General features: G+C 39.2%; 2 protein-coding genes across 4 annotated transcripts in view; one reads left to right on the top strand and one right to left on the bottom strand.

Moving 5' to 3' along the window:
• Positions 1-871: 871 nt before the first annotated feature.
• The window catches only part of LOC113093316 (zinc finger protein OZF-like), a 40,472-nt gene continuing 14,786 nt past the window's right edge, over positions 872-26,557 (top strand). The window contains exons 1-2 of one of the 3 annotated variants that reach the window (XM_026259126.1): positions 872-1,369; positions 4,212-4,460. The gene's annotated coding sequence lies outside the window, so the exon portion shown is untranslated. Of the gene's footprint in view, positions 1,370-4,211; positions 4,554-26,557 lie in introns of those variants that run through there. The other 2 variants (XM_026259128.1, XM_026259127.1) reach the window with 2 other exon arrangements.
• Positions 21,197-23,140, bottom strand: LOC113093321 (uncharacterized). Its single transcript, XM_026259136.1, has 2 exons — positions 22,410-23,140; positions 21,197-22,316 (listed from the first exon to the last, which is right to left on the bottom strand). Exons 1-2 carry the CDS (start codon positions 22,782-22,784, stop codon positions 21,690-21,692), a joined length of 1,002 nt encoding a protein of 333 aa, XP_026114921.1. The 5' UTR covers positions 22,785-23,140; the 3' UTR covers positions 21,197-21,689.

Genomic DNA, 26,557 nt, shown 5'->3' with positions numbered 1-26,557 from the left:
GAGGTGCAGCGAGTGAGATCGCTGCAAGGAATAACTTACGCAGAAGCTGTAAAGAAAGTATCTAAGGAAAAAGAAGCCTACAAACCAGATCTCAAAGAAAATAAAAGTGGGTCTTGTGGGAAATGTGAGACAATTGAGGCAAAGGAGGATTTGTTAGTTATGGGCAAAAATGAATTTGTGTTGTTTATGGTTGAGGTGATAAACTGCTCGGCACAGACAGACAGGAAGACAGAAAAGATCAAAATAATAGTTAAGTCAGCAGAAAAATATCTAGGAATAAAAGGGCTTAGCTGTGAGGTAGTGGAAGAAATGATAGTGGCAGGAAGTACAAGCTCGCAGACATGGGTTGGTGGCTCTTTATGATATTAACTATTTTGCAATGGAACTCCAGAAGCCTAATAGCAAATGGACAGGAATTCAAGAGTTATGTATCAGATTTAGCAGATCGACCTCATGTAATATGTGTGCAAGAAACATGGTTAAAACCACAATTGGACTTTGTTTTGTATGGATATACGTCAATTAGGAGAGATAGAGAAACAGGAAAAGGTGGAGGTGTAGCAACTTTTGTTAAAAGTGGGGTAAGATATAATGTTATTAGTGAAGGAAAAGAGCATGAATCTGTTGTAATTGAAGTATGGTCAGGGCAAGACAGTATAAAAATAGTCAATTTTTACAACCCTTGCAATAAATTAAGTACTGATATGTTGGAATTAGTTTGTGGATCAATGCAGGGGGAAATAATGGTATGTGGAGATTTTAATGCACACAGTACATTGTGGGGAAGTAAAAATACAGATATAAATGGATTAGAAGTAGAGAAATTTATAGATGATAAGGAGTTGGTGTGTATTAATGATGGAAAGGGCACACAGTATAATAGTGCAAGTAATACAGAAAGTGCTATTGATCTAACACTAGTATCAATTGAAATTGCAGGAATTAGTGCATGGGAAGTAAAAGGTAGGTCAACAGTGGGTAGTGATCACTACCCAATAATAACTAGGATTGGCATAGAGGTACACCAGGAAGAGGAAGTGAAAATACCAAGGTGGAAATTGGATAAAGCTGACTGGCAGACATTTAAAGAAGTTAGTGAGAGTAAGTGTGTGGAAATACTGAGTAGAGATATAACAGATGTGGAGGAAATGAATAATGTAGTAGTAGCAACCATTATACAAGCAGCAGAAGAAACAATTCCAAAAAGTACAGGAAATAAACAGGGAAAAAGTGTGCCGTGGTGGGATGAGAGCTGTAGAATAGCAGTTAAAAAAAGAAATAAAGCATTTAGGCAGCTTAAAGCTCATCACACACTGGAAACTTTAATTAGCTACAAAAAGGCACAAGCAGTAGTTAGGAAAACAATAAGGTCAGTCAAATGTGTGTATTGGAGACAGTATTGCAATAAAATTGGAAGTGAAACTCAGTTGTCAGACATATGGAGAACAATCAGAAGAATGAGTGGATTAGGTAGAAAGGTCGAAATGCCAGTGTTATGTAGCAATAATAAGAATGCAGTTAGTAATGCAGAAAAAGCAGAGCTTTTAGTAGAAACTTTTGTGAAAATCCACAGTTCTGGAAATTTGTCCGCAATAGATAACCAGTATAGGAAGCAGACATTGTTGGAAAATCCTGGAATGAAAGACAGTAGATTTGCACCAGGAGGAGATATGGACCTGCCTATTAATATGTTTGAATTAAAAAGGGCTATCCTAAGTGCACGACAAACAACACCAGGGGAAGATGCTATATGTTATAGCATGCTAGGGCATATGAGAGATGCATCACTGGAGGTAGTATTAAGACTGATCAATATGATGAAGGAATGAAGGTAGAATCCCACTTGAATGGAAACAGGCAGTGATAGTCCCAATACTCAAACCTGGTAAGAATGCTTTAGACCCGTCAAGTTACAGACCTATAGCGTTAACATCACAATTAGGGAAAGTCATGGAAAGGATGGTAACCGATAGGTTAAGTTACTATATGGAAAGTAAGGGTCTCGTTTCAACATATCAGTCTGGATTTCGTAAGGGTAGGGGAACAATGGATTCTGTTTTGTGCTTAGAAGCAGAAGTAAGGAAAGCACAAACTAATAAGGAAAGTGTAATTGCTGTGTTTTTTGACATCAAAAAAGCATATGATATGCTGTGGAAGGATGGACTTCTTATAAAACTTGTCAAATTAGGAATAAAAGGTAAGTTATTTGGTTGGGTATTAGATTTCCTGGACAGAAGAACAATAGAAGTTAAGGTTGGTACAGAGTATTCAAGTAGGCATATAGTGGAAAATGGTACCCCACAAGGTAGTGTGTGCAGCCCCATACTGTTCAATATTATGATAAATGACATTTTTGATCAGGTAAGTGGAAATATAGGTAAGTCACTTTATGCAGACAATGGAGTTAGGGGTTGAAATGTAGAATATCTTAGAAAGAAAATGCAAAATGCAATAGAGAAAGTTGAACAATGGACTTATAAATGGGGATTTAAACTCTCAATTCCAAAAACTAAAGTTATATGCTTCTCTAAGCGCCACAAAGTAGTGCCACTGAAATTGTATGGACAGGATTTGGAACAGGTTAAGGTGGTGAGGTTTCTAGGAGTTCTCTTTGATGAGAGGTTGACTTGGTGTCAGCATATTGATAAGGTCAGAAATAAGTGTAAGAAGATCAACAAGGTGTTGAGATGTCTATCAGGGCGAGACTGGGGAGCAAGTAGAGCTTCGCTAATAAACATATATCAGGCTCTCATGAGAACTGCCTCTGACTATGGTTCCTTAGCGTATATGTCGGCATCAGAATCTAACCTTAAAAAGCTCGATGTGGAGCAGGCACAGGCACTTCGGATTTGTACTAGGGCATTTAAACATCACCAGTTACCGCTTTACAGGTGGAGGCAGGAGAGATGCCGCTACGTATTAGGAGGGTCAAGATGATGTTGGCATATTGGACTAATTTACAAGGACATAGTATGGTGCACCCCACAAAAACTGTCTTGCAAGAATGCGCAGAGCATAATAAAAGCAATTTTTACAGTTTCGGATGGGTGGGGGATGCTAAGGCTCAAAATGCAGGTCTCAATCAGTTGCATATAGGACCCAATGTGGCAATATCAAATATACCACCCTGGAAATTTATAAAACCATCTGTAAATGTAAGCTTACAACAAATACTAAAAGAAAACTCAAAAATAATGCCACAGTGGATAATAGTTCAAAACTATGTAGAGCAGTATCAGGAGGAATTATTCATTTTCACGGATGGATCAAAGCAGCCGGACACAGGGCGTACTGGAGCAGCATTTTATATTCCTCGGTATGAAGTAGTAGTCAAAAAGAGGACTACAGACTACCTGTCAGTTTACACTGTGGAGTTGATAGCAATTTTACTGGCATTAGAGTGGGTGGGAAAAAATCATCAGAGTCAAGGTGTTATTATAGCCTCAGACAGTTTATCAGCATTATTAAGCATTCAATCTGGGAGAGCGTCATGTAGGCAAGACCTCATTTATCGAATACTTCACTTGCTTCTCGCACTTCATAATAAGGGAGCGGTTGTCTCCTTCCTTTGGGTTCCTGCTCATGTGGGGGTGGAAGGAAATGAAGTTGTGGATATGCTAGCAAAAAATTCTATAAAGCATGAAATAGTAGATGTACAAGTACCAATAAGCAGAGCAGAGGTCAAAACCATCATAAAGCAACATTCTCTTAATATATGGCAAGAATATTGGGATACAGCGGATACAGGACGTCATCTATACAGCATACAAAATCAAGTAGTCACAAGAATGAGGAAGGGCAGAAGCCCTAGGGAGGAGATGTTAGTCGCACGTCTTAGAATCGGTCACACTGGTTTAAATACAACATTGCACAGAATAGGAAAACATCACACTGGATTATGCACTGAGTGTAATGTGCAAGAGACAGTGAAGCATATATTGTTAGACTGCAAAATATATGAAGAAGATCGGGCAGAATTAAAGGCACAGATGGATGAACAAAGCATGACACTTGAGCATTTATTAGGGAAAGCATCTGGGAGTATACACAATTTATTAATTTTGTTTTTGAAAAACACTGGGTTAAGTGAAAGAATTTAATAGGAAGGAATTTTCTTTTGTAAAGGTCTTATATAAGTTTTTACCTCTTTTATTTACTAATTTAATTTTTCATTTTTTCTTTTTTATGTCATTCTAATACCCACACTCCAGTCTAGTAGGTGGCGGTAATGCACCTTTGAGATTAGTTGCCAACCGCCATTAAACCCGAAAGAAGAAGAAGAAAAAGAACTGTCTTTAGTCCTGGATTCAGTGAGAGCTGAGGAACAAATCACTTTCAGCAGAAACCGTGAACTAAGAGTCATCAAAGCTTTCGGACGCAGCTGCAGCGATCTTCTGAGGAGAGGGTAGCAGTTCACGGTATTTATCATCTTTAAACAACAGGAAAACACACTTTACACAGTATGTTTTAAAAGTACACGAGCTCATTTCTGTCGTGTTTTCGAGTAAGCTGTTTGTGTTTTCTGACTTCGACATTTAGAGCAGCAGCAGGCAGTAAGTAGCTCTATGTGAGGAAAACACACGGAGTTCATTAAGAACTGAGCGATTTTATGTTTTTGTATGTTCCTGTAAATGATGGTTTCGATGTTTGCAGTGATAATGTTGCTGTTAGTCTCGTGATCTGTGAGGAGAATGAATGCGAACCAATATCAATTATTGCTGTTGCGATTTCATTGATATCATAACTCTTTTTTTTAACATAATTTTTTTTTTATTTTTATTTTTTAGATTTTTCTTAGGCAGATCAAATCTGTTTGCGCAATACAGTTAGTTTTAAGCTCTATAAATCCATGGATAATCGCACTGTTTAAGGGACCGTCTGCAAATTCCAGCGCAAAAACCGTAAGCAATGCCCAATCGATCGTTGACATAAATGATTTTAAAAGGTTGTAGTAAATGCAATCTGACTTACTGAATGTGAGCTGCAACAAATGGAAAGTTAGTGTACTTGTTTAAAGACAGCGATAGAGGTAAATAGTTGAGCGTGGCACTTAACTGTGTTCTTAAGAAGTATTGGCAAAATGTCACCTGTATTAAGTCACTAGAGACACTAGCAATGTACTACAAACCTCCACATACAGAAGTCACAAAGAGTGAAATATATTAATAATAAACATATTCTGATATATTTAAATATCTTAAATTCAAATAGAAGAAAATACATTTCATAAATACATTTTGAAATATATATTTAAATATTCGATTTTGGCAGCTTTGTAATATTTTTCACATTTATTAAAAATATGTAAATATATTTGTATCGGAAATATTTACATATATTTAACTTGCATGTAAATACATTTAGAGAACAGACTGAATACATTAATTTGCAATATATGTCCATAAATTAATTACTAATATTTATTTTAACATTACATTTCTGTACATGTAAATGTATTAGATTTCTATAAATCCAAACCCAGCTAAGACAGTTACATCATGATGACGTAACTGGACCAGACCATATTCATCGCAGTGACGTACCAAACAATGTTCAAGCTAACTTTGTGATTCCCATATTTGCTGTGGCAGCGTTATAATGAGTATGTCCTAATGACCAAACTGGCACGTTATGAGGACGTTACAGTACCGAATCACATTGGTCGTAGCAACGTACCAAGTATGTTCTAACAACCAAAATACCACAATATTTACACCTCACCTTTAGTCCGGGCCTGATGTGCTCCGACCATTACCTTGAAATACACAAATAACTAATAAACTCAAACCTTCTCTGATGCAAAAAATAAATCTTTTGAACTCTATTTGTAATCGAATTATGGGGGTTTCATAATAAATACATTTATAATGCGAACTAGGGCTGTGCAAAAAAAGGAAATGCGATTCTCATGCGCATCTCCTCAGTAAAGGCGCTCCGGAGATTAAAAGTAGGATCTCTAGCACGTGTGTTCAGATCAGGGTTGCCAGGTTTTTACAACAATTCCTGCCCAGTTGCTTCTCAAAGCTAGTCTAAATTGCGTATCCATGAGGTTCCCTGATAAAAATTGTGTTCCGGTGTTAAAATTAGGGCCGGGACTCGATTAAAAAAATTAATCTAATTAATTAGAGGCTTTGTAATTAATTAATCAAAATTAATCGCATTTTAATCGCATATAAATATTTGACCTGAGAACAGTGAGAAGTAATTTTTTTTCACATGGATTTATAGTATACCATTGAATAATGACTGAATACATCAGAATCAGAATCAGAATCAGAATGAGCTTTATTGCAAGGTATGTTTACACATACGAGGAATTTGTTTTCGTGACAGAAGCTCCGCAGTACAACAGAATGACAGCGACAGAACATAAAACACATAATGAAAGAATAAAAAATACAAATAAGTAGATAGTGAATGACAATATACAAATTGACAATTGTAGGCAGGTATATTTACAAAATGCAGTTATGTATGTACATGTATATTATGTGCAAAATTTAAGTGTATACTAAGTATGTGTGTTAGATAAATAAGTGTATGTGTATATAAATATAAAGTGTAGTGTGTTCGCAGTTATTATCAGCTGTTCATAAGATGGATTGCCTGAGGGAAGAAACTGGTCCTGTGTCTGGTCGTTCTAGTGCTCAGTGCTCTGTAGCGTCGACCAGATGGCAACAGTTCAAAGAGGGAGTGTGCTGGATGTGAGGGGTCCAGAGTGATTTTGACAGCCCTTTTTCTCACTCTGGATAAGTACAGTTCTTGAATAGAAGGGAGAGTTGAACCGATGATTCGCTCAGCAGTCCGGACTACTCTCTGTAGTCTTCTGAGGTCAGATTTAGAAGCTGAGCTGAACCAGACAGTTACTGAAGTGCAGAGGATGGATTCAATGATGGTGGAGTAGAACTGTTTCAGCAGCTCCTGTGGCAGGTTAAACTTCCTCAGCTGGCGGAGGAAGTACAACCTCTGCTGGGCCTTTTTCACAATGGAGTCAATGTGAATGTCCCACTTCAGGTCCTGAGAGATAGTGGTGCCCAGGAACCTGAATGACTCCACTGCAGTCACAGTGCTGTTCATGATGGTGAGTGGGGGGAGTGCAGGGGGTTTCTCCTGAAGTCCACGATCATCTCCACTGTTTAGAGCGTGTTAAGCTCCAGGGTGTTGAGAGTGCACCAGACAGCCAGCTCTTTTACCTCCTGTCTGTAAGCAGACTCGTCACCGTCCTGAATGAGGCCGATGAGTGTGGTGTCATCTGCAAACTTCAGGAGCTTGACAGAGGGGTCCTTAGATGTGCAATCATTAGTGTACAGGGAGAAGAGCAGTGGGGAGAGAACGCAGCCCTGGGGAGCTCCGGTGCTGATTGTACGGGTGCTGGATGTGTATTTTCCCAGCCTCACTAGCTGCTGCCTGTCTGTCAGGAAGCTGTTGATCCACTGACAGACGGAGGTGGGCACGGAGAGCTGATTTAGTTTGGGCAGGAGGAGGTTTGGGATGATCGTGTTGAAGGCCGAGCTGAAGTCCACAAACAGGATCCTCACATAAGTCCCCGGTCTGTCTAGGTGTTGCAGAACATAATGCAGTCCAATGTTTACTGCATCGTCCACAGACCTGTTTGCTCTGTAGGCAAACTGAAGAGGATCCAGCAAGGGCCCAGTGATGTCCTTCAGTTGGGCCAGCACCAGTTTTTCAAATGACTTCATGACTACAGACGTTAGAGCCACAGGCCTGTTGTCATTATCCGCATTTCCACTGTCGGGCCAGTGCGAGCCAGGGCTTAAAGCGGGCCGGGCGGGGCTTATAGCCTCGGGCCAGTAGCACGAGGCCAGAATAGCTCAGGGTTTCCACAGGGGAGCTTGAAGCACCGCTGCACGTCACTAAAACACGCCCTTTACACGCCTCTCAGAACAACGTCATGCAACCTCATTATTTCACTATCAAAGAGAAGTTATCAGAAAACTAAGAAATAAGTCACTGGAACATGCGCGATCACAAAACAACATGATAAAAGAGCGGCAGTTTGTTTGCATGCTTTGTTATATATTCAAATTCAAAAGCATCGATGTTTTAACTGTAGAATAAGTGATACATTGATCATATTGATTTAATTTAAAAAGACTCAAAATTAATCACACATAAATACACTTATTTCTATTTTATTTATTTATTTTTAACGCTTATGAAAATAGCCTGCTTATTCAGTCAAGTCTGTTTCTGTTTATTTGTAGCCTATACATCACATTAATAATTAATCATAATATCTCTATTTTTATAAAGGCTCCCGAACAAAAACATTATTATATTTTTATGATAGGCAACGTAAGATAAACTCTCGAGACGAGGCTTGTGACAGATAGTATAAGTTACTAAATAAATACACGATTGTGATAGAGAATAAGAAGCTGACGTCTGATTTCTTCAAGCGGTCATATTTACCATGTTTAATTTTAATGCCCAGCGTGCATGGTCTTTTTCATCACTTATAAATATTTCTGCCTTGTATGGTGATTATAATCCACATTGGATCAAGTTATTTCAAACACTCGCTGCTGACTGAAAGTGAGTTTTGAGCTCAACTTATTTAAAAAAGTGTTTAATGCTGGTGTTAAAGCTGTTATCTTTCTGAAATGATCCTCAACGCAGACTCTCTACTTTTATAAAAGCTCCTGAACAAAAATCATTATTATATTTTGATGATATGCAACGTGGAGCTAAACTCACGAAACGAGACGACAGATAAAATGTTACTTAGTAATTACACAATTGTGATAGAGAATAAGAAGCTGATGTCTGAATTCTCCAAGTGGTTGCATTTACCATGTTTACTATGGTAATGTTAATGTTTAGCGTGCATAGTAGATAAGAAGCTGACATCTGATTTCTTCAAGCGGTCATATTTACCATGTTTAATGTTAATGCCCAGCGTGCATAGTCTTTTGCATCGCTTATAAATATTTCTGCCTTTAGTGATTATAATCCACATTGGATCAAGTTATTTCAAACACTTGCTGCTGACTAAGAGTGATTTTTAAACTCAACTGATTTTAAAACGTCTTTAATGCTAAAGTTATATCGCTGTTATCTTTCTGAAATGATCCGCGCTGACGCTCTCTAGACACGGAAAAACTCCGCCTTTGTTCATAACTCCTCCTCTAGCCCCAGCTGGCCCACTTTGGCCCAAGGATTTCGTCGGCCCCGATGAAGCCCCGGCGAGGCACGATCAAGCCCCGGAAGTGACAGTGGAAACGCGACTGGCCCTGGCACGCACTAGCACGCCCGGTCCTAGCTCGATAGTGGAAACACGGCTATTTAGTCCTGAAATTTTGGGTTTCTTAGGGATGGGGATGATGGTATTTGAAGCATGAAGGGACTTCGCACAGCTCCAGCGATCTGTTGAAGATCTGTGTGAAGATGGGGGCCAGCTGGTCAGCACAGGATTTCAGACAGGCTGGTGTAACACAATCTGGGCCTGGTGCTTTTTTCCTTTTCTGCTTCCGGAAGACCTGGCGCACCGCATCCTCGCTGATCTGAATTGCAGGTGTGGGGGAGAGGGGGGATGCAGGATGCAGGAGGTGAGAATGGTGAGAGCGCTTGATTGGAGAGGTGTTCAGGATGGGTTGCAGGAGCTGTTAATGGTGTGAACGTTTGTTTGGAGAGGCATTCAGGGCTGGTTGCACAACTATGTTTTTAGTTGTCTTGGTAAAATTTGCATTTTAGTGGCTATATATCACATTATTGGTATTGGGGTCGCTTCAGCTCGCGGACATGAAAAACAACTGCGGACTTGGCAACACTGGTTCAGGTGAAGCTGCATTTACTACACAGAGCCGTAGTCCACCGACAAGCTGCACAAAATCGCTTTCAAAATCGACAAAGAATCGCCTGCGATTTTGAAATCGATTTTGTTTAGATCGTCAGTGTTTTTCATGTCCACGGGTCTAAGCAACCCCAATCCCAATAACATGATATTTATACCCTAAAATGCGAATATTACCAAAGGAACCCCGCCAAAAAAAAAAACGTGTATTTTTCATCGCCCGGAACGAAACACGATTGGACTAGTTTTGAGAAAGATTTGGGCAGGTTTTGTTTTGAAACCTGGCAATCCTGATCTGAACACACGTGCTGGATATATACTACTAATCACAGGAGCACCTTTACTGAAGAGATGCGCATGAAAATCGCATTCGATTTTTTGCACAGCCCTAATGCGAACCAATACAACAACATTAAATTCTAATGGAAAGTAGACAAAAACACACTGCATTCATTCACAAATCAACATTTATTCAACGCTACTTTACACAAATACTAAACCAAAACATTTTGAACATTGCACCTGTTCTTTAACCATGCAAAGATTTACCAAGTCATGATCACAGAAAACCGAACACATCAATTCATAGATTACACAATATAAACAATAGAAAATGTTTGTCCTATTAAGGATGGGGATAGTTAATGACGTTATCAGTGAAAATAATTATCAGTTCACTTATTGATACAACTCTACATAATTTGGTGCAAAAAATAGACATGATAAAAAGATATGAAACCATTCAGCAGATACTGCACTTTCATTTCAGAAAAAAAGTTAAATTTGTTTCCTGAGCGCCGTATATGAGGCACCTGGTATAAATGTCTGGTGGTTATGTGCTTTAATTACATGGCATGCAGGAAACTAGTAGGCTAAACCGTGTGCACAATTTATAAATCGAGAGAACGAATTAGTAAATTGTGCGGACGATTTAGCAAATGGAGAAAATAGACCTAAACAATATTGCAATTACCAAAAAACTAGTGCTGGGCGGTTTGACCAAAAATGTATATAACGGTGTTATGGTGTAAGGGTGTGTGGGTTTTTTGTTTTCTCTTCTGATTTCTTCTAGGTGATGGCGTAATGAACAACACCTGTTATAGATCGGGACGTATGAATAAAAGTGCCTCTGAGACGTGGGTCGAGGCACGTGGGAAGTGACATCATCCCATGCTGCCGCTTGATCGCGCGTTGTTTGTGGATCTGTCGTCAGAAATTAAATTGATGTGTTAGTTTTAAATGTAAACCCCTAGAATTATGTAATAAAAAATATTCTTCATTATACGTTTTTGGTTTGGTTTTCGTCATTTTTGTTGCAGTTTTGAGCTGACCGTAACAAAATGGGGGCTCGTCCTTTTCTGTTTTTTTTAAGAGGAAAATATTATTATATTAATTTGCATTCGCATTCGCATAGATGAGTTAAATCAGCTGTGCGTTTGTTTGGATTTGTGTTGTAATGCAGTTAGTAATTGGAAACACCTGTTTTGCGTTATCAGCAGTTAAGCTGTTTGCACGCGAAGCTGCCGACAGATCTTTGTGTAGTTTGATGCTTTTGCCAGTTTGTGAGTTTTTTTTTGTTTTTTCCCCACTTTTAAAGGAAAAGGATATGGCGATGGGTGAGTAAACACTTTAACATTTGTTTGGAAACTGATTTATGCGGTTGAAGTGTTTTGCTCAAGCGTTTTTGTGTAGTCTGGTATCAGCAGTTGATAATTGTAAGTTCCACGAGGACTTTGTGAAAAGCGCAAGGTTAGGTGTTAGTTTACTTCTCACATTTGTGACTTTTCCTGGTTAGGCTGAAGCAACGCTTGCGTTGACCCTTTATTATTTTAGTTTGTTATTTTTGTGCTGATGCTGGGCTGAGGGCACTGCCGCAGATGTTGTCTCTCTTTGGTTTGTCCGAGAGAGGTCGGCGCTGACGGTATTAGAGTGCTTAAAGTCACTTAGCTCTTGGCTGAAGTACGAAGTCTAGGGTTGAGGTAGTATTGTTAGGTAGGTGGGAAACGTCACTAAATGTGAGAAGTAAACTAACACCTAACCTTGCGCTTTTCACAAAGTCCTCGTGGAACTTACAATTATCAACTGCTGATACCAGACTACACAAAAACGCTTGAGCAAAACACTTCAACCGCATAAATCAGTTTCCAAACAAATGTTAAAGTGTTTACTCACCCATCGCCATATCCTTTTCCTTTAAAAGTGGGGAAAAAACAAAAAAAAACTCACAAACTGGCAAAAGCATCAAACTACACAAAGATCTGTCGGCAGCTTCGCGTGCAAACAGCTTAACTGCTGATAACGCAAAACAGGTGTTTCCAATTACTAACTGCTTTACAACACAAATCCAAACAAACGCACAGCTGATTTAACTCATCAATGCGAATGCGAATGCAAATTAATATAATAATATTTTCCTCTTAAAAAAAACAGAAAAGGACGAGCCCCCATTTTGTTACGGTCAGCTCAAAACTGCAACAAAAATGACGAAAACCAAACCAAAAACGTATAATGAAGAATATTTTTTATTACATAATTCTAGGGGTTTACATTTAAAACTAACACATCAATTTAATTTCTGACGACAGATCCACAAACAACGCGCGATCAAGCGGGTTTTTTTTTTTTTTTGTCTCACAATGAGTTTAGAATTGACAGAGTTTTTTGAACATCCTTCTGAGGAGAGCTTTAGTCAGCTTTCTAAAAAACAGCTATTAGAGGTCGCAGACAAGTTTAAAATTCCCCTTACCACTAAAGACAAAAGTCTAAAGGAAGGACTGGGGCTGATCATTAAGGCTGCTCTGGTAAAATTAGGCATTTTGACATGTGAATTAGGAAGCCCTTTACCTCTTATAGGTGATCAGGAACAGATTTAAAAAGAAATTTCCTGAAGGGACCGTTACATCACTTACATTTGAACAACAGAAACAGTTGTTGCTCTTGGAGATGGAAAAAAATAAAATGAGTCAGGAAGTTGAATTGCGTAGGTTGGATGTGGAGGCTCAGAGGTTTGCTCTGATTAGAGAGGGTAGATTGGGAAACTACGATTCAACTCCAAAAGCTTTTGATGTGGCTCGTGCTCTTAAATTGATGCCAAAATTCGATGATGATGATTTGGATACTTTAATTTATTTGAGCGGTTGGCAGGTCTTATGGGGTGGGAGGATTCTGAGCAGACGCTTCTGTTACAATGTGTGTTTTATGGTAAAGCCCAAAGAGCGTATTCCACTCTTAATGTTAGGGACAGTCAGATTTATAGTAAAGTGAAAGAAACCGTGCTAAAAGCCTATGAGTTGGTTCCAGAGGCCTATAGGCAACGATTTCGAGCTTTAAGAAAAGGGGCACAACAAACATTTATTGAATTTGCAAGGGAGCTAAGGATTCAATTTGATCGTTGGCGCTCAGGCTCACAGGTAGAGGATTTTGATTCTCTTTGTGAGTTGTTGTTGTTGGAACAGTTTAGAAATACTTTGCCAGAAAATTTGTCTGTTTATTTAACAGAGCGAAACGTTCAGAGTGCAGAGGCTGCTGCTGTTTTAGCCGATGAATATGTGTTGACCCATAAAGATGTAAAAAGAGCTAATTGGCGTCGTCCAAATAGCTCTGTGGACAATGTTTCAGTGGAGGTTCCATCTTTGCCTGCTAATGTAAAAGCTGAGAAAAAGTTAAGAGCTTTTGGTGACAAGAGTGATCAGTGTGCTTATTGCTTAAATAAGGGACATTGGAAAAAAGATTGTCCAGCCCTTAAGGCAAAAATGAACCGTACTAAATCTGATCTAAAACCTGCTCTTGCTGCTTCCTCGGTTACTAAGGTAGTTGAGGGGGTTGATGTAAATACTGCTCAAGGTAATTTGGTGTTGTGTAGTGATGAAAAGTTGAGTTATGCTCCTTTTATTACTGATGGTTCTGTGTCTCTGGTTGGGAGTGATGAGAAAATTCCAGTTAAAATCCTTAGGGATACTGGTGCTTCAGAGACCTTTATTTTGGAGTCCGTATTACCATTTTCAGAGAGTTCCAGTACTGGGAGTGAGGTATTGATAAAAGGAATTGGTTTACAAGTGTTGTCTGTACCTTTGCACACTATGGTACTTGAATCTGAATTGATTACTGGTCAAGTTGTAGTAGGTGTGCGACCCTCTTTACCAGTGGAGGGCATTGCTGTAATCTTGGGAAATAATTTGGCTGGAGGTCGAGTATGGAGGGATGTACCACCCCCACCTATTGTAACAGATTCTCCTTCACTTGAACAGGTGGATGTTGATAAACAGTTTCCTGATGTGTTCGTAACGTGTGCTGTTACTCGGGCAATGAGTAAAATTGTTGTTGAAAATCAGGATAAGGAACCTAGACAGATTAGGGATAGAAGGAAAGTGTTTCCTAATCTTTCTCTTCTTTTCCCTACAGTCTCTCGTCAGGAGTTGGTGGTGGCACAAAGGGAGGACCCCAGTCTGAAAGAAATGTTTTCTGAAGTGCTAGCTCCGGAAGAGGTAGAGAGTGCAATGAGTGGTTGTTTTGTTGAGGATGGTCTTCTGTTAAGAAAATGGCTATCTGGTAGGGAAGTACCCATAGGTGAGCCTTATGAACAGGTTGTTGTGCCAATGTCTCTTCGAGATACTGTGTTGCGTTGGGCACATGGAGATGTTGTGGGGCATCTTGGGGTTAATAAAACGTACAATCATTTGTTGCGTTATTTTTATTGGCCACAGTTAAAGAAAGATGTAAGGAGGTTTATTAAAACCTGTTCAACCTGTCAGCTTACGGGGAAGCCAAATCAGTGCCTTAAACCGGCACCGTTATATCCCATACCTGTAATTGATACACCGTTTCAACATCTGATTATAGACTGTGTGGGTCCATTATCTCCATCTAAGTCAGGAAGTGTATATCTTCTTACTGTAATGTGCCAGAACACTAGATATCCAGCTGCCTATCCGCTTCGTTCAATCACTACCCGTGCTATTGTTAAAGCTATGACACAGTTTATTTCTGTGTTTGGGATTCCAAGAGTTATTCAAAGTGACCAGGGATCCAATTTTACTTCGCATATGTTTAAGGAAGTGTTGCAGCAACTTGGTGTGAAGCAAAATCAGTCTAGTGCTTACCATCCACAAAGTCAAGGGGCTTTGGAACGCTTCCACCAAACTTTGAAGTCGTTGCTGCGGGCTTATTGTGTGGAGTTAAAGGGTGATTGGGAGGAGGGGTTGCCCTGGTTAATGTTGGCAGCTCGTGAGGTGGTTCAGGATAGTTTGGGTTTTAGTCCCAACCAGTTAGTCTTTGGTCATAAAGTGCGTGGACCATTGGCTTTACTTCATGATGGATTAAAGGAAGTATCTGACCCACCTCAGGGTTTGCTACAATATGTAGAGGGTTTCAGGCGTCGGTTATTTTTGGCTGGTCAAATGGCTAAAGAAAATTTGCTGAATAAGCAAAAGAAGATGAAGCGGTTGTTTGATAGGAACACAGAGTCTCGTGTGTTTTGTCCAGGTGACCAGGTGTTAGCTCTGTTGCCTCTTCCTACCTCTCCATTTTGTGCAAAGTTTTTGGGTCCCTATACAGTTGTACGTCAAGTTTCAGAGCAGAATTATTTGATTTCAACTCCTGAGCGGAAGCGACATTCACAGCTGTGCCATGTAAATTTGTTAAAACCTTTTTACTCTCGTTTTAGTGAGTCCGAGAGGGCTCCAGCTGCTGTGGCCATAGCATCTTCTGTGACTGAAATGGCTGAGGATGTTAAGGTACCCGAGGATGGTATTTTACAGCCTCGGCTTAACAATTCTGAAACCTTAAAGAAACTGGATGAGTTTGTTAAACACTTGCCTTTTAAGCAGAGAGATGAATTGTCTTCTTTAATTTCAGATTTTCCTATGTTATTTTCAGATTCTCCTTCGCGTACTAATGTGATAGAACATGATATAGATGTTGGTGACGCCAAGCCAATACGCCAGCATTTTTATCGGGTTTCTTTGGAAAAACAATGCCATCTTGAGTCTGAAATAAAATACATGATTGAGAATAATATCGCTAAACCTTCCTTTTCAAGTTGGACATCACCTTGTTTATTGGTGGGAAAGCCAGATGGTACGTACCGATTCTGTACTGACTATCGGAAGCTTAACAATATTACAAAACCAGATTCGTTCCCTTTGCCCAGGATGGAAGATTGTGTAGATGCGGTTGGCTCTGCTCTGTATGTTAGTAAATTTGATTTACTCAAAGGATATTGGCAAGTGCCTTTAACCACTCGTGCACAGGAGATTGCTTCATTTATTACTCCTTCTGGACTATATTCTTATTCAGTAATGAGTTTTGGCCTTCGAAATGCACCAGCTACTTTCCAACGCTTAATGAACCGTGTAACTTCTGGTTTGGATGGATGTGCTGTTTACTTAGATGATGTGGTTGTGTATAGTGATTCATGGGAACAACACATTGTACGTATTCGAGCACTTTTTGAGCGATTAGCTGAAGCTAAGCTCACAGTCAACTTGGCCAAGTGTGAGTTGGCCAAGGCAACTGTGACTTATTTGGGGAAAGTAGTTGGGCAGGGAAATGTACGTCCTGTGCGAGCTAAGGTACTGGCAATAGATAATTTTCCGCCACCAAATACAAAACGAGAGCTTATGCGGTTTTTGGGAATGGTGGGCTATTACAGGAGTTTTTGTTCAAATTTTTCTTCAGTGGTAGCCCCCCTGACCGATTTATTGAAGAAGAGTGTGAAATTTGAGTGGTCCTTGCAATGTAAACAAGCATTTGACAATGTCAAACTGTTGCTTAGTACGGCACCTGTTTTGGCTGCGCCTCGGATTGGATACCCATTCCAGATTCAGGTTGATGCCAGTCAAGTTGGGGCTGGAGCTGTCTTATTACAAACTGATGAACATGGAATAGAAAGACCAGTTTGTTATTTCTCCAGGAAGTTTAAGGCTCACCAGTTGCATTATTCTACTATTGAAAAGGAGGCATTGGCATTGATCTGGGCTTTGCAGTTTTTTGAAGTTTATTTGACAAGTGGCACTTTTCCGGTTGTGGTGTTTTCAGACCACAATCCACTTACCTTTTTACATTCTTTGCAGAGCCCAAATCAGCGCCTTATACGCTGGTCTCTTTTTCTGCAGCCTTATCCATTAGAGATTCGACACATAAGGGGTGTCGAGAATGTGTTGGCTGATGCCTTGTCTCGGGCTCCATGTGAGAATCTGGATACCCTGATTTAAAAACTTGTATGACTGTGACTGACTTGTTTTTGTAGGTGCCGAGAGTTGCCGTGGTTCCAGTTACAAGTGAGGCCATTTTGAGAACATCTGGTGCATTGTAACCCTTATTTTTTCTGATTTAATATAGGTCCTTTACAAGGATCCTCTATCTTAAAGGGGGAGGTGTTATGGTGTAATGGTGTGTGGGTTTTTTGTTTTCTCTTGTGATTTCTTCTAGGTGATGGCGTAATGAACAACACCTGTTATAGATCGGGACGTATGAATAAAAGTGCCTCTGAGACGTGGGTCGAGGCACGTGGGAAGTGACATCATCCCATGCTGCCGCTTGATCGCGCGTTGTTTGTGGATCTGTCGTCAGAAATTAAATTGATGTGTTAGTTTTAAATGTAAACCCCTAGAATTATGTAATAAAAAATATTCTTCATTATACGTTTTTGGTTTGGTTTTCGTCATTTTTGTTGCAGTTTTGAGCTGACCGTAACAAACGGTTTTCCGGTTTGACTTTTTTTTTTTTTCATGCATAATCAGGTGTACAATGCATTTTCTGCTGGTTGATATTCCAAGAAGTGCTTGCTGCTTAGGTGCTGGAGCAAATTGCTCGTGTTGCTGCCTTTGGCGACAATTTTAGCCCGACAGCACTTGCATAAAATGGATATTATACACAGGACGTGTTTGCAGTCCGCTACTGATCCGCGTCTGTTTAGTCCACAAACACAACATTTATTCATTGTTTTAATTAGGGCTGTCACTTTTGTGAGTAAGTGTTAATTAAATAAGTGTTAATTGAATCGATTGTAAAATTGATTTTCCATGTCTAAAAAAAGACGTTTCCTTTTTCAACGTCAAATAATGGACGAACGTAAAGAGAGCGCTGGAAACACACTAGTCAGCAATATTTTTTATTTATTGCCATTAAGTTTCGTGCAGAATAGCAAACAGCAACAAGAGTGCAACATTCTCGAAAAAATATATATGCAGAGGGGACTGCTGCCATAACAAAAGAAAAACATCAGTGCAGGCTTCAACCCGGCTGGATTTATGATTTAGGCAATTCAAAAATCTCCAAGATTATTTTAAATAATGATCAATCCATTTCAAACAACCGTTCAAAAAAATGAAACTTGAGAACAGGCCATGTGTGTTTTTTTTTTTTTATTGAATGTTACCGACACTTAGTCTAGGCGGCACTAGGCAGGCATGCGCAAAAAGGCTAGGGCCATTACAAATTTATTGGACAGGAAAACAAGTCGATCAACATTTTCGGGGTCCAGAGCTGGGTGTTTTTTATTCACTATATGTCCAGCTGTTGAGAAGATGTGCTCCGACCGCACTGATGTCCCAGGGACACTCAGGTACAGCTGCACAAGGTGGGGGTATTACCGGTCGCTGTCAGCTTGCAATGGTTTTCATAACTCGTCTTTACATTAACTTATCATTGAAATCATTCGTGCCAGACGCTCTTTTCGATTTTGGTGTGAACGCAGCATAAGAGGTCGCTTTCGACGTCACTGGGTCTTATAAGCGCATATTTTCTGTCTAGCTTTCGCAACGCATACTGCACTTTCGGAATTCTTTATTTTCTTTTTCTGCTTGTTTGTGAATTTTGTTACATGTATATATTTTTTTTGTTTAATTTTAAAATTAATAGTGTACATATTTGGTTACAGTCGGTGACTTTTGACGCTCTAGCGTTTAATAAACAGAACTGCTTGCGTCTTGCGGAAGAACATTGTAGCCAGATCTACTTCTCTCTGTTTATGTCTATGAAGAATCACAAAGGTACCGGGTTACTCAGCTGCGGTGGCCCCGAAGCAATCTAAAATAGTCTGAATATACACACTTATTATAGGTGTACCCTAGTGATTCAGGACAGGCTAAAAACATGGTTTGGAAAATAAATTCATGGTTAGGGCTGTGACGGTGTCTGATTTTTATCACCGCGGTAGTTATGGACCAACAACCGCCGGTGGAGCGGTGTTGAAAAAAAAAATTTGTATATATATATTAATGCTTAAATATATTCTAGTGTCAAAATTTGCTCGATAACGAAGGCAATAATTTTTTTCAGTTTAACGTATTCAAAATATTTGACGTTGGGGCGGGGATGGCCACCCACTCACAACTGCTGCTGCTGTCAATTTTTCTCATGACAAGAAGTGCATTTTTTCAGTCGCAGAATGACTGAACAGGAGAAGTTTCAGACACGCGCTCCAGTTCACTGTGTGCACGCTTCCTTTGTGTGTATCGTTTCATATCAAACTGCGAAATAAACTATGTGCAAGCAGTGTCGTGGTCAGTTAATTCATGGAATTACCAAAAAAAAGGTGATTAAAGCTGACTTAAAATGTGCATGCATGTAGTATATTTTATATATATTATATACAGGATATATTTGTATGCACATGTCTATAAAATCAGCCCAGCACTGTCTCACTCATCTTACACACCCTATTTAACTCTTCAGTTTGTGTTTATTTGAGCACTTCTGTCAGTGAACGCCGCCTGCAAAACACTAAAATAAATATCAAAGAAATAATGTAGTTAAACAAGTAAGTAGCCTAAATAAAATTAGTTAAATACACCCTGTCTAACGGACACGAGCGATGCAGCGTGACAAAATACTCATTATAATCAGTGATGCTACGTTGGATGCAGCACAACACGACATGATAAATCCCCGTCCGGTCTGTGAGGTACTGACACAGAGTTCAAATGTCCTGATGACACTAGACAGACTAAACCTATTGCAACGCTGTTGTGCTGCGTCCGGTTTACTTTTCCGCCACCAAGCAAGCTCAGTAACTCCTCATCTGCACGCGCTCTCTTTGAAATAGGAATCGTTGCCATATTTCTTGTTACCATCTTTTATTTATCGCTGTCTTGTTTGTATTTGGCCAGTTTGGAGAAAGCCTCACCAAACCTGACCAGCCATCGTTTGCGTTCACGAGAACTTGTGCAAACACTGATGGGTGACATGAATGCAGATGACTCCAGATCGGTGATGTGGTATTTGCTTACCCAACAAGATCCATCGCCCAACACTAAATTAATTTGCTGAATGCATAAACTGTATTTTCCTGCGCTCAAATCTGCCAATCCAAAGAAAACACTGTGTTTGAGGTAATTTGTTAATTACCATAGACTTAGAATTTGCAACTTTTACAGTTATTGCACTTATATACAAAACTTTGTATTAAGAGTTTGTGACGTCACGTGCACTACCGCCGGTGGCAGTAGACAAGTGATGCGGTTGTCACGGCAACCGTCACAGCCCTATTCATGGTGTACTCACTTATTATATACATTTTGTAAATTTTGAACACACAAAAAAGTTACGGACCGCAGCTCTGATTGGTTGTTTCTTACGGGGAGCCATGTATTCCTGCAAATGGCAATAGAACCACTGGGAGGAGCCAGAGGAGCTTGATTTTTTTTTTTCACAGATTATCTGTCTCATATTCTACTGTCAGGACATAATGACAGGTTTAACAAATATGTTAAAAATACATTTTTACAAAAGTTACCTACTGCAGCTTTAAAACGTGTCTCCTCTCACTTAAAATGCATCCTGTGCACTCACAATTCTCTCTATGCTCATGTGCTAGATATTAATTATTTTCGCACGTTTTGTATTTCTAGCCTTTTAGCGCGTGCAGTGTGAACGCTCTGATCCATTAAAATGGGGTCAGAAAAAAGGCGCATCACAGACAGTGTGTGAACCTTGAGTTAGGCATATGCCCAGTCTGTTCTGTTCTCGTTCTAGGCGCAATGGATTCTGATTGGATCGGATAGCATACTACGGGAGGTCAGGGCCGCGGGAAATCGTGCTATAAAGCGATTTAGAAATCGCGCACACTCAAATCATGACTTTCTGATGATTTATTTTAATCGCACCGCCCTAGAATGGACTGGAAATGAACAAAATAGTTGGCGGCCCACCTGCAATACCACCGCGACCCACTAGGGGGCCGCGGACCACAGGTTGAAAACCACTGAGACATTAGTTTAAACTCAATAAATATAAACAATGCATTATTCATGCATGTTACTTCTAGGTTTGTATAATAAGCTGATCAAGCAAGCGGCAAAACATTTAAACACAATAATTAGCCTACTGTTCTTGTTAAAATATTTAAAATTAAAACACCACAGACAGAAACAGTCTCGTGCATTTTGCATTTAATTCTTTATCACAAGCAATCCCATGGGTCTTACAGTTTTTTTCTGATTGCTTAAGCACATTTTTAAGTAACTATTTTGCAAAACTCTACACACAAATAAGAAAACCTTTCACCCAATTATCAAAACATTGCAGTTCTCTTGTAAAAGCGAACACAGCTAGATTAACTCTTCACACCTTTGTAAAAATGGTGTTTTCATATCAAACAGTAAATACAAGCCATCATCTACTAAGCACACAATGTGCCAACTACACACTTATGGTATGAATACAAAACACATCTGGCCTTTGCTTTCTCTATGTACAGATATCAGTTTGAGGTCATACTTTTGTCATAGTGTCATGTAAACATACAAGTGAAGTGAAGTGAGTGAAAAGGATCCAAACTTCAAGTATTGGTGTTTATTCACACTCATCAAAACCAAGACAAAGTCAGAACACAAAATAGTAATTTCAGAAAAGGAAAAAAAAAAAGACGATCAGCCTACATCATGTCGTCTTTCTGGGTCCGGCCACAAAATTTCGTATCCTCCAGTCCAAGGCACAGGGGAAAATATCTCCTTGAATGCCGTATCCAGGCCTGACATGATGCCTGGTCAATATCTCCACATGCCTTCTGCATTGCCTGTAAAAGGGCTACCTGTTGATGAGGATGACGGTCGTACACTTTCCAGCGCCAGGCAGAGAAGAACTCCTCGATGGGATTTAAGAATGGAGAGTATGGAGGGAGGTTGAGTGCCATGAAGGATGGGTGGTCTGTTAACCAGTTGCGGACCAAAGCAGCCCTATGGAAACTAACATTGTCCCATATGATGACATATCGGGTATGCTCTGGTCTCTGAACAGTGAGCATGTCATGTAAGGTGTCCAGGAATGCAATAATGTGTTCAGTGTTGTATGGGCCTATGGTTGCATGATGGTGAACAACACCATTTTGGCTTATAGCTGCACACATGGTTATGTTACCACCACGTTGTCCTGGGACATTGATGATGGCACGGTGTCCAGTAATGTTCCTGTCACGTCTCCTGGTTTTACTGAGGTTAAAACCGGCCTCATCTACAAAAAGTAGCTCATGTCCCATGGCATCTGCTTCTAGTTCCATCACTCTCTGGACAAGACAAAACAGATGCAACACATCAGGCCCATGCACAGCACTACAGTATGCACCTCCAAATTCAGAACCACTGACACTATAGCTTACCTGCACATAGTCATATCGCAGTTGTTTTTCACGTTCTGTGTTTCTCTTGAAAGGAACTCTGTAAATTTGCTTCATTCTTATTCTGTGGCGCGCAAGTACACAACTTAGTGCAGAAATGCTTACACTGTGTATATTTTGAAAGATGGTGTCATTATCAATTATGCGCTGCTGTATTTCGCGCAGTCTTATCGCATTATTGGAAATCACCATGTTCACTATATGGGTCTCTTGCTCTGGAGTGAACATTCTTCCTCTGCCCCCAACATCTGGACGTCTAGCAATTCTGTAAAGTAACAATTTCAGTATTTTGGCATGTATGGTACTGTTGTGTTTCTCAGAGTATGGCAGTGCTACAAAGTACTTACCGATTCTCATTTCGAAATGTATAATTCAGTGCCTGCAGCACAGCAAAAATAGACTCAGTACGTTAACAATCGCTGCACCGCTCCTTTAACGCACTGACGGACCTCAACCTCGTGCAGCTGAAATTCGTTAATACGACTGGACTGTGTGAAACAGGCGTTGTAACATAACACCATAGCACCACGCCTCGCAGTCGCTGCTTAGAAGTGCAACATTGTAAAGGGTCCGTCTGAAACCGTGTCTCGCGGCCACGGCGAAGCATAACGTTCGTTCCGAACGCTGAGTAATTAAATACACCGGTATGGCGGTATATTCAAAGTTAACATCGTAACGAAAATATACACCGGTTTTTGATATGAACCGGTTTACCGCCCAGCACTAACAAAGAACCATAATTCTTGAGCTTCTCAGAAGATTTAAAAAAAAAAAAAACATTCATAAAGAGTAAAGGATATTTCTAGCATCTCTCCTGTATTATTTGGCCCACCCAAAAAACAAACATAAAATTAATTTTTTCTTCATGATTATTTTATAAATGCTAAGTTCAAAAAAAAAAAAAAACTAATCTTCTGTCAAACTACAAAAGTCATTTCTACCACTGGTATTCAATTTTATTCATCCTTGCTATTAGTCCCCCCCCCTCCACAAAAAAAAAAACCTTGTGACCTGTAGTGTAGACAGAAATATTGGGCAGCACAACTCTTTTCAACATTGATAATAATCAGCAAAATTTCTGAATCCTGTGACACTGAAGACTGGAGTAATTATGCTGAAAATACAGCTGTGCATATATATATATATATATATATATATATATATATATATATATATATATATATATATATATATATATATATATATATATATATATATATAATTTGTCCCGTTCTTTCTTTCAATAAATCTTTCATTAACAAACATTATCACCATTTGCTAAGTAAATTGTTTATTTTTTTGTTCTTAAATTGATGGCAAAATTATATATATATATAAAAAAAGGAAATAATTTAGTGCCCTTTATAATATCCATACCTGACATACTTGTGGTTTTGATCACCATTATTCTTCAAAGTATCTTCTTTTGAGTTCTGCAGAAAAACAAAGGTCAGAGGTTTGGTAAAAATCTGGTTTGCTATACATTGAAGTAATTTAATGAACACTTTTCACCAATAATTGGCTATGCCAATAAATACCAGTGAACCCTGCAATAAAATGCTTGAAAAATACACATTCAGTAGATCCAAAGCTTGCTGTTGATCAGGTCTCTTCAGTTAATACTCCCTGCAGTTAATGCAAAAAAATAACATGATGAAATGGTCAATGCAGACACTTTACTTGAACTTACTTTACTCCTTCGTGTCTCTACTAGCGCTGTGCGATATGGGGAAAATATCTAATTAATTAATCTAATCTAATTAATTTTTTGACTGATATTGCTATTTGATTTGCGATTTTTAAATTTTCAAAGTCAAGCTTCAGCTCAATATTGTCAATAATGTGCAGCACAGTATGAGTATCATTACCCTGCTGAAAACAAGAAAAAAAAAAAACAGAAATTCTTACAGTTTCCATGAAACCATTACAAAAATCCTTTTTGTTTTTGACATTTTTCCAATAGGAAGTACTGTTGTTCTATCTAATACAATTCCCATTATAATCCTGAAATCCTTTCACTTTTCAATTGTGTTTTGGAAGGGATTCGTGTGTGTGTACGTGTGCGTGTGAGAATTAACTTAGTTACTGAATTTCACTGGAAATATATTTTTTTTATATAAATAAGGAACTGTATTTCTTTAGTCAATTATTAAAGTATTACATGTTACATTGGATTTTGGATTTTAAGAATAAGTGGAAAATGTGCTGAATGTTTCATTTCATTCAAGTAAAATTAGCAAGCAGTTAGATTGAACTTACATTCATTTTAAACGCAAAGCCAGGCGCTAGTTGTCGCAGGTTGTGTGTGTGCGTCAAGCCTCATCCACACTGCCAGATGCGCTCGTGGAGATTTGTGGTGCAGGGGAGAATATAATCGAGCATTATGAAAACAGGCTGCATGAGTGTGGCAAGTGTGAACGGCTCGTGCATGACACAGGATTTGCGCCGTGTAAAGAAGAGAAGCGCGAGTATGAGAAGCATTCAGAGACACAGTCTGTGTGCGGTCTTATGAACTGGGAATAGCGAACATGCAATAAGAGATGCTCTTTATGTGCAATGTGACCCAGCTCTTGTAAATTATCTTTTTCTTGTTCGTTATCTGTTTTTTTGAAAGATTAAGTTACATAGCTTTTTTCTTTAGTTTTAATTTGCTATTGACTATTGACCTGACCCTGTAGACGCCATAATCCCACTCAGTCTCTCTCCTGCTTTCCGTTTTTTTTTTTTTTTTTTTTTTTTTTTTTTTAAATGGTGGGTGTTTACTCAGTTGATTAGAGCAGAGTTGATTGGGAAGAATGGAGGTGCGCTCACTCTATTGGTTAGTAAGTCTGTCACTCAAGACTGACAGTCACGCATATGTTCTGGAACAGAGTAATATTGTAGCCGCATTGCAAGCTTTGGCGATTAGCAAATTGCAACGTCTCAAATCACGATTTTCGATAAATCATGCAGCCCTAGCATTAGCGCGGGAAAGGGGGGGCTGCGGGGGCTGCAGCCCCCTCGTCATAGCATCAGCACCCCTGGTGGGGGGCTGTTGACTAACATAATATTGTACTTAGACGTGAACTAAATTAATTTTAATATTTTTTTTTTAAATAAACATAACATACTGCGTTTAATACTGTTTGTGTTGTAGTCACGTGTTTTGGCAGAGGTGTACATCTGTACAAGTATAGTCTGCTTACATTTAGCAGCTGTAAAAGCAGGACAGAGATATTGCAGATGATCTCAGTCATACCGATGCATATATGATGCAGTACTTTATCGTTATAAAAATAACTGCAACTAACTTATTTGAAAACCTCAACCTTACACACACTTAACAAATCTTCACTCGTACATACTTTAAGAAATTTTGGGGAAAACTATAGCCTGCACTAGTAAAATGCTAAAAATAAATGCTCAACGATGCTTACCAGAAGTGTTTTATTGAAATTAGTCCATAAATCCATATCTCTAGGTAAATAATCCATTGTTTTGTTTGCATACAAACCACAGACATGGCGGACAGCACTCTAAAGCACAGGTATGAGACTCCAAGATACTGTTAAGGTCTTAAGTCAAGTTTAAAACTGTAAATAATATAATAACTTCTTAATTCAAAAAAAATATTAATGAATCCATCTCTGCTAATCCTGGGTTGCTATGGTCACGCAGGTTTGTTTAGGCATTAAACTCATAGCCAAGAGAAAAACATGTCATTCCCTCAACATAAGAAGCCGTGGCCACGAGAAAAATGGATGTTGTTCCCTCAACAAAACATCTCGAGGCCAAGACATACGGATATCGTTACCTCGACAAAATCATCTCGTGGCCACAACACATTCCCACGAGTTAATGATGTTCCCACAAATAAATATCTTGTGGCCACAACATATTATCATGTTCCCACTAGTAATGTCGTGGCCAAGACAAAACTAAGTAAACCAAGTCACTTCTTATGTAAGAAAATGCTGTGTCAGTGCTGTCATATTTAGCTTGTGTTGGAATTACCAAACAACAGAAAAACCATGTACTGGTGTTGATCAAATACCATGCGAGTCTATTTTATGTATAATTTATTTTTGCAGATCTGCTTTTTTTCTTGTGGCCTAGTGGTTAGAGAGTTTGACTCCTAACCCTAGGGCTGT

Source organism: Carassius auratus, unplaced genomic scaffold, assembly GCF_003368295.1.
Source record: "Carassius auratus strain Wakin unplaced genomic scaffold, ASM336829v1 scaf_tig00214963, whole genome shotgun sequence".
Taxonomy (NCBI): domain Eukaryota; kingdom Metazoa; phylum Chordata; class Actinopteri; order Cypriniformes; family Cyprinidae; genus Carassius; species Carassius auratus.
This window is presented reverse-complemented; position numbering and strand designations above follow the sequence as displayed.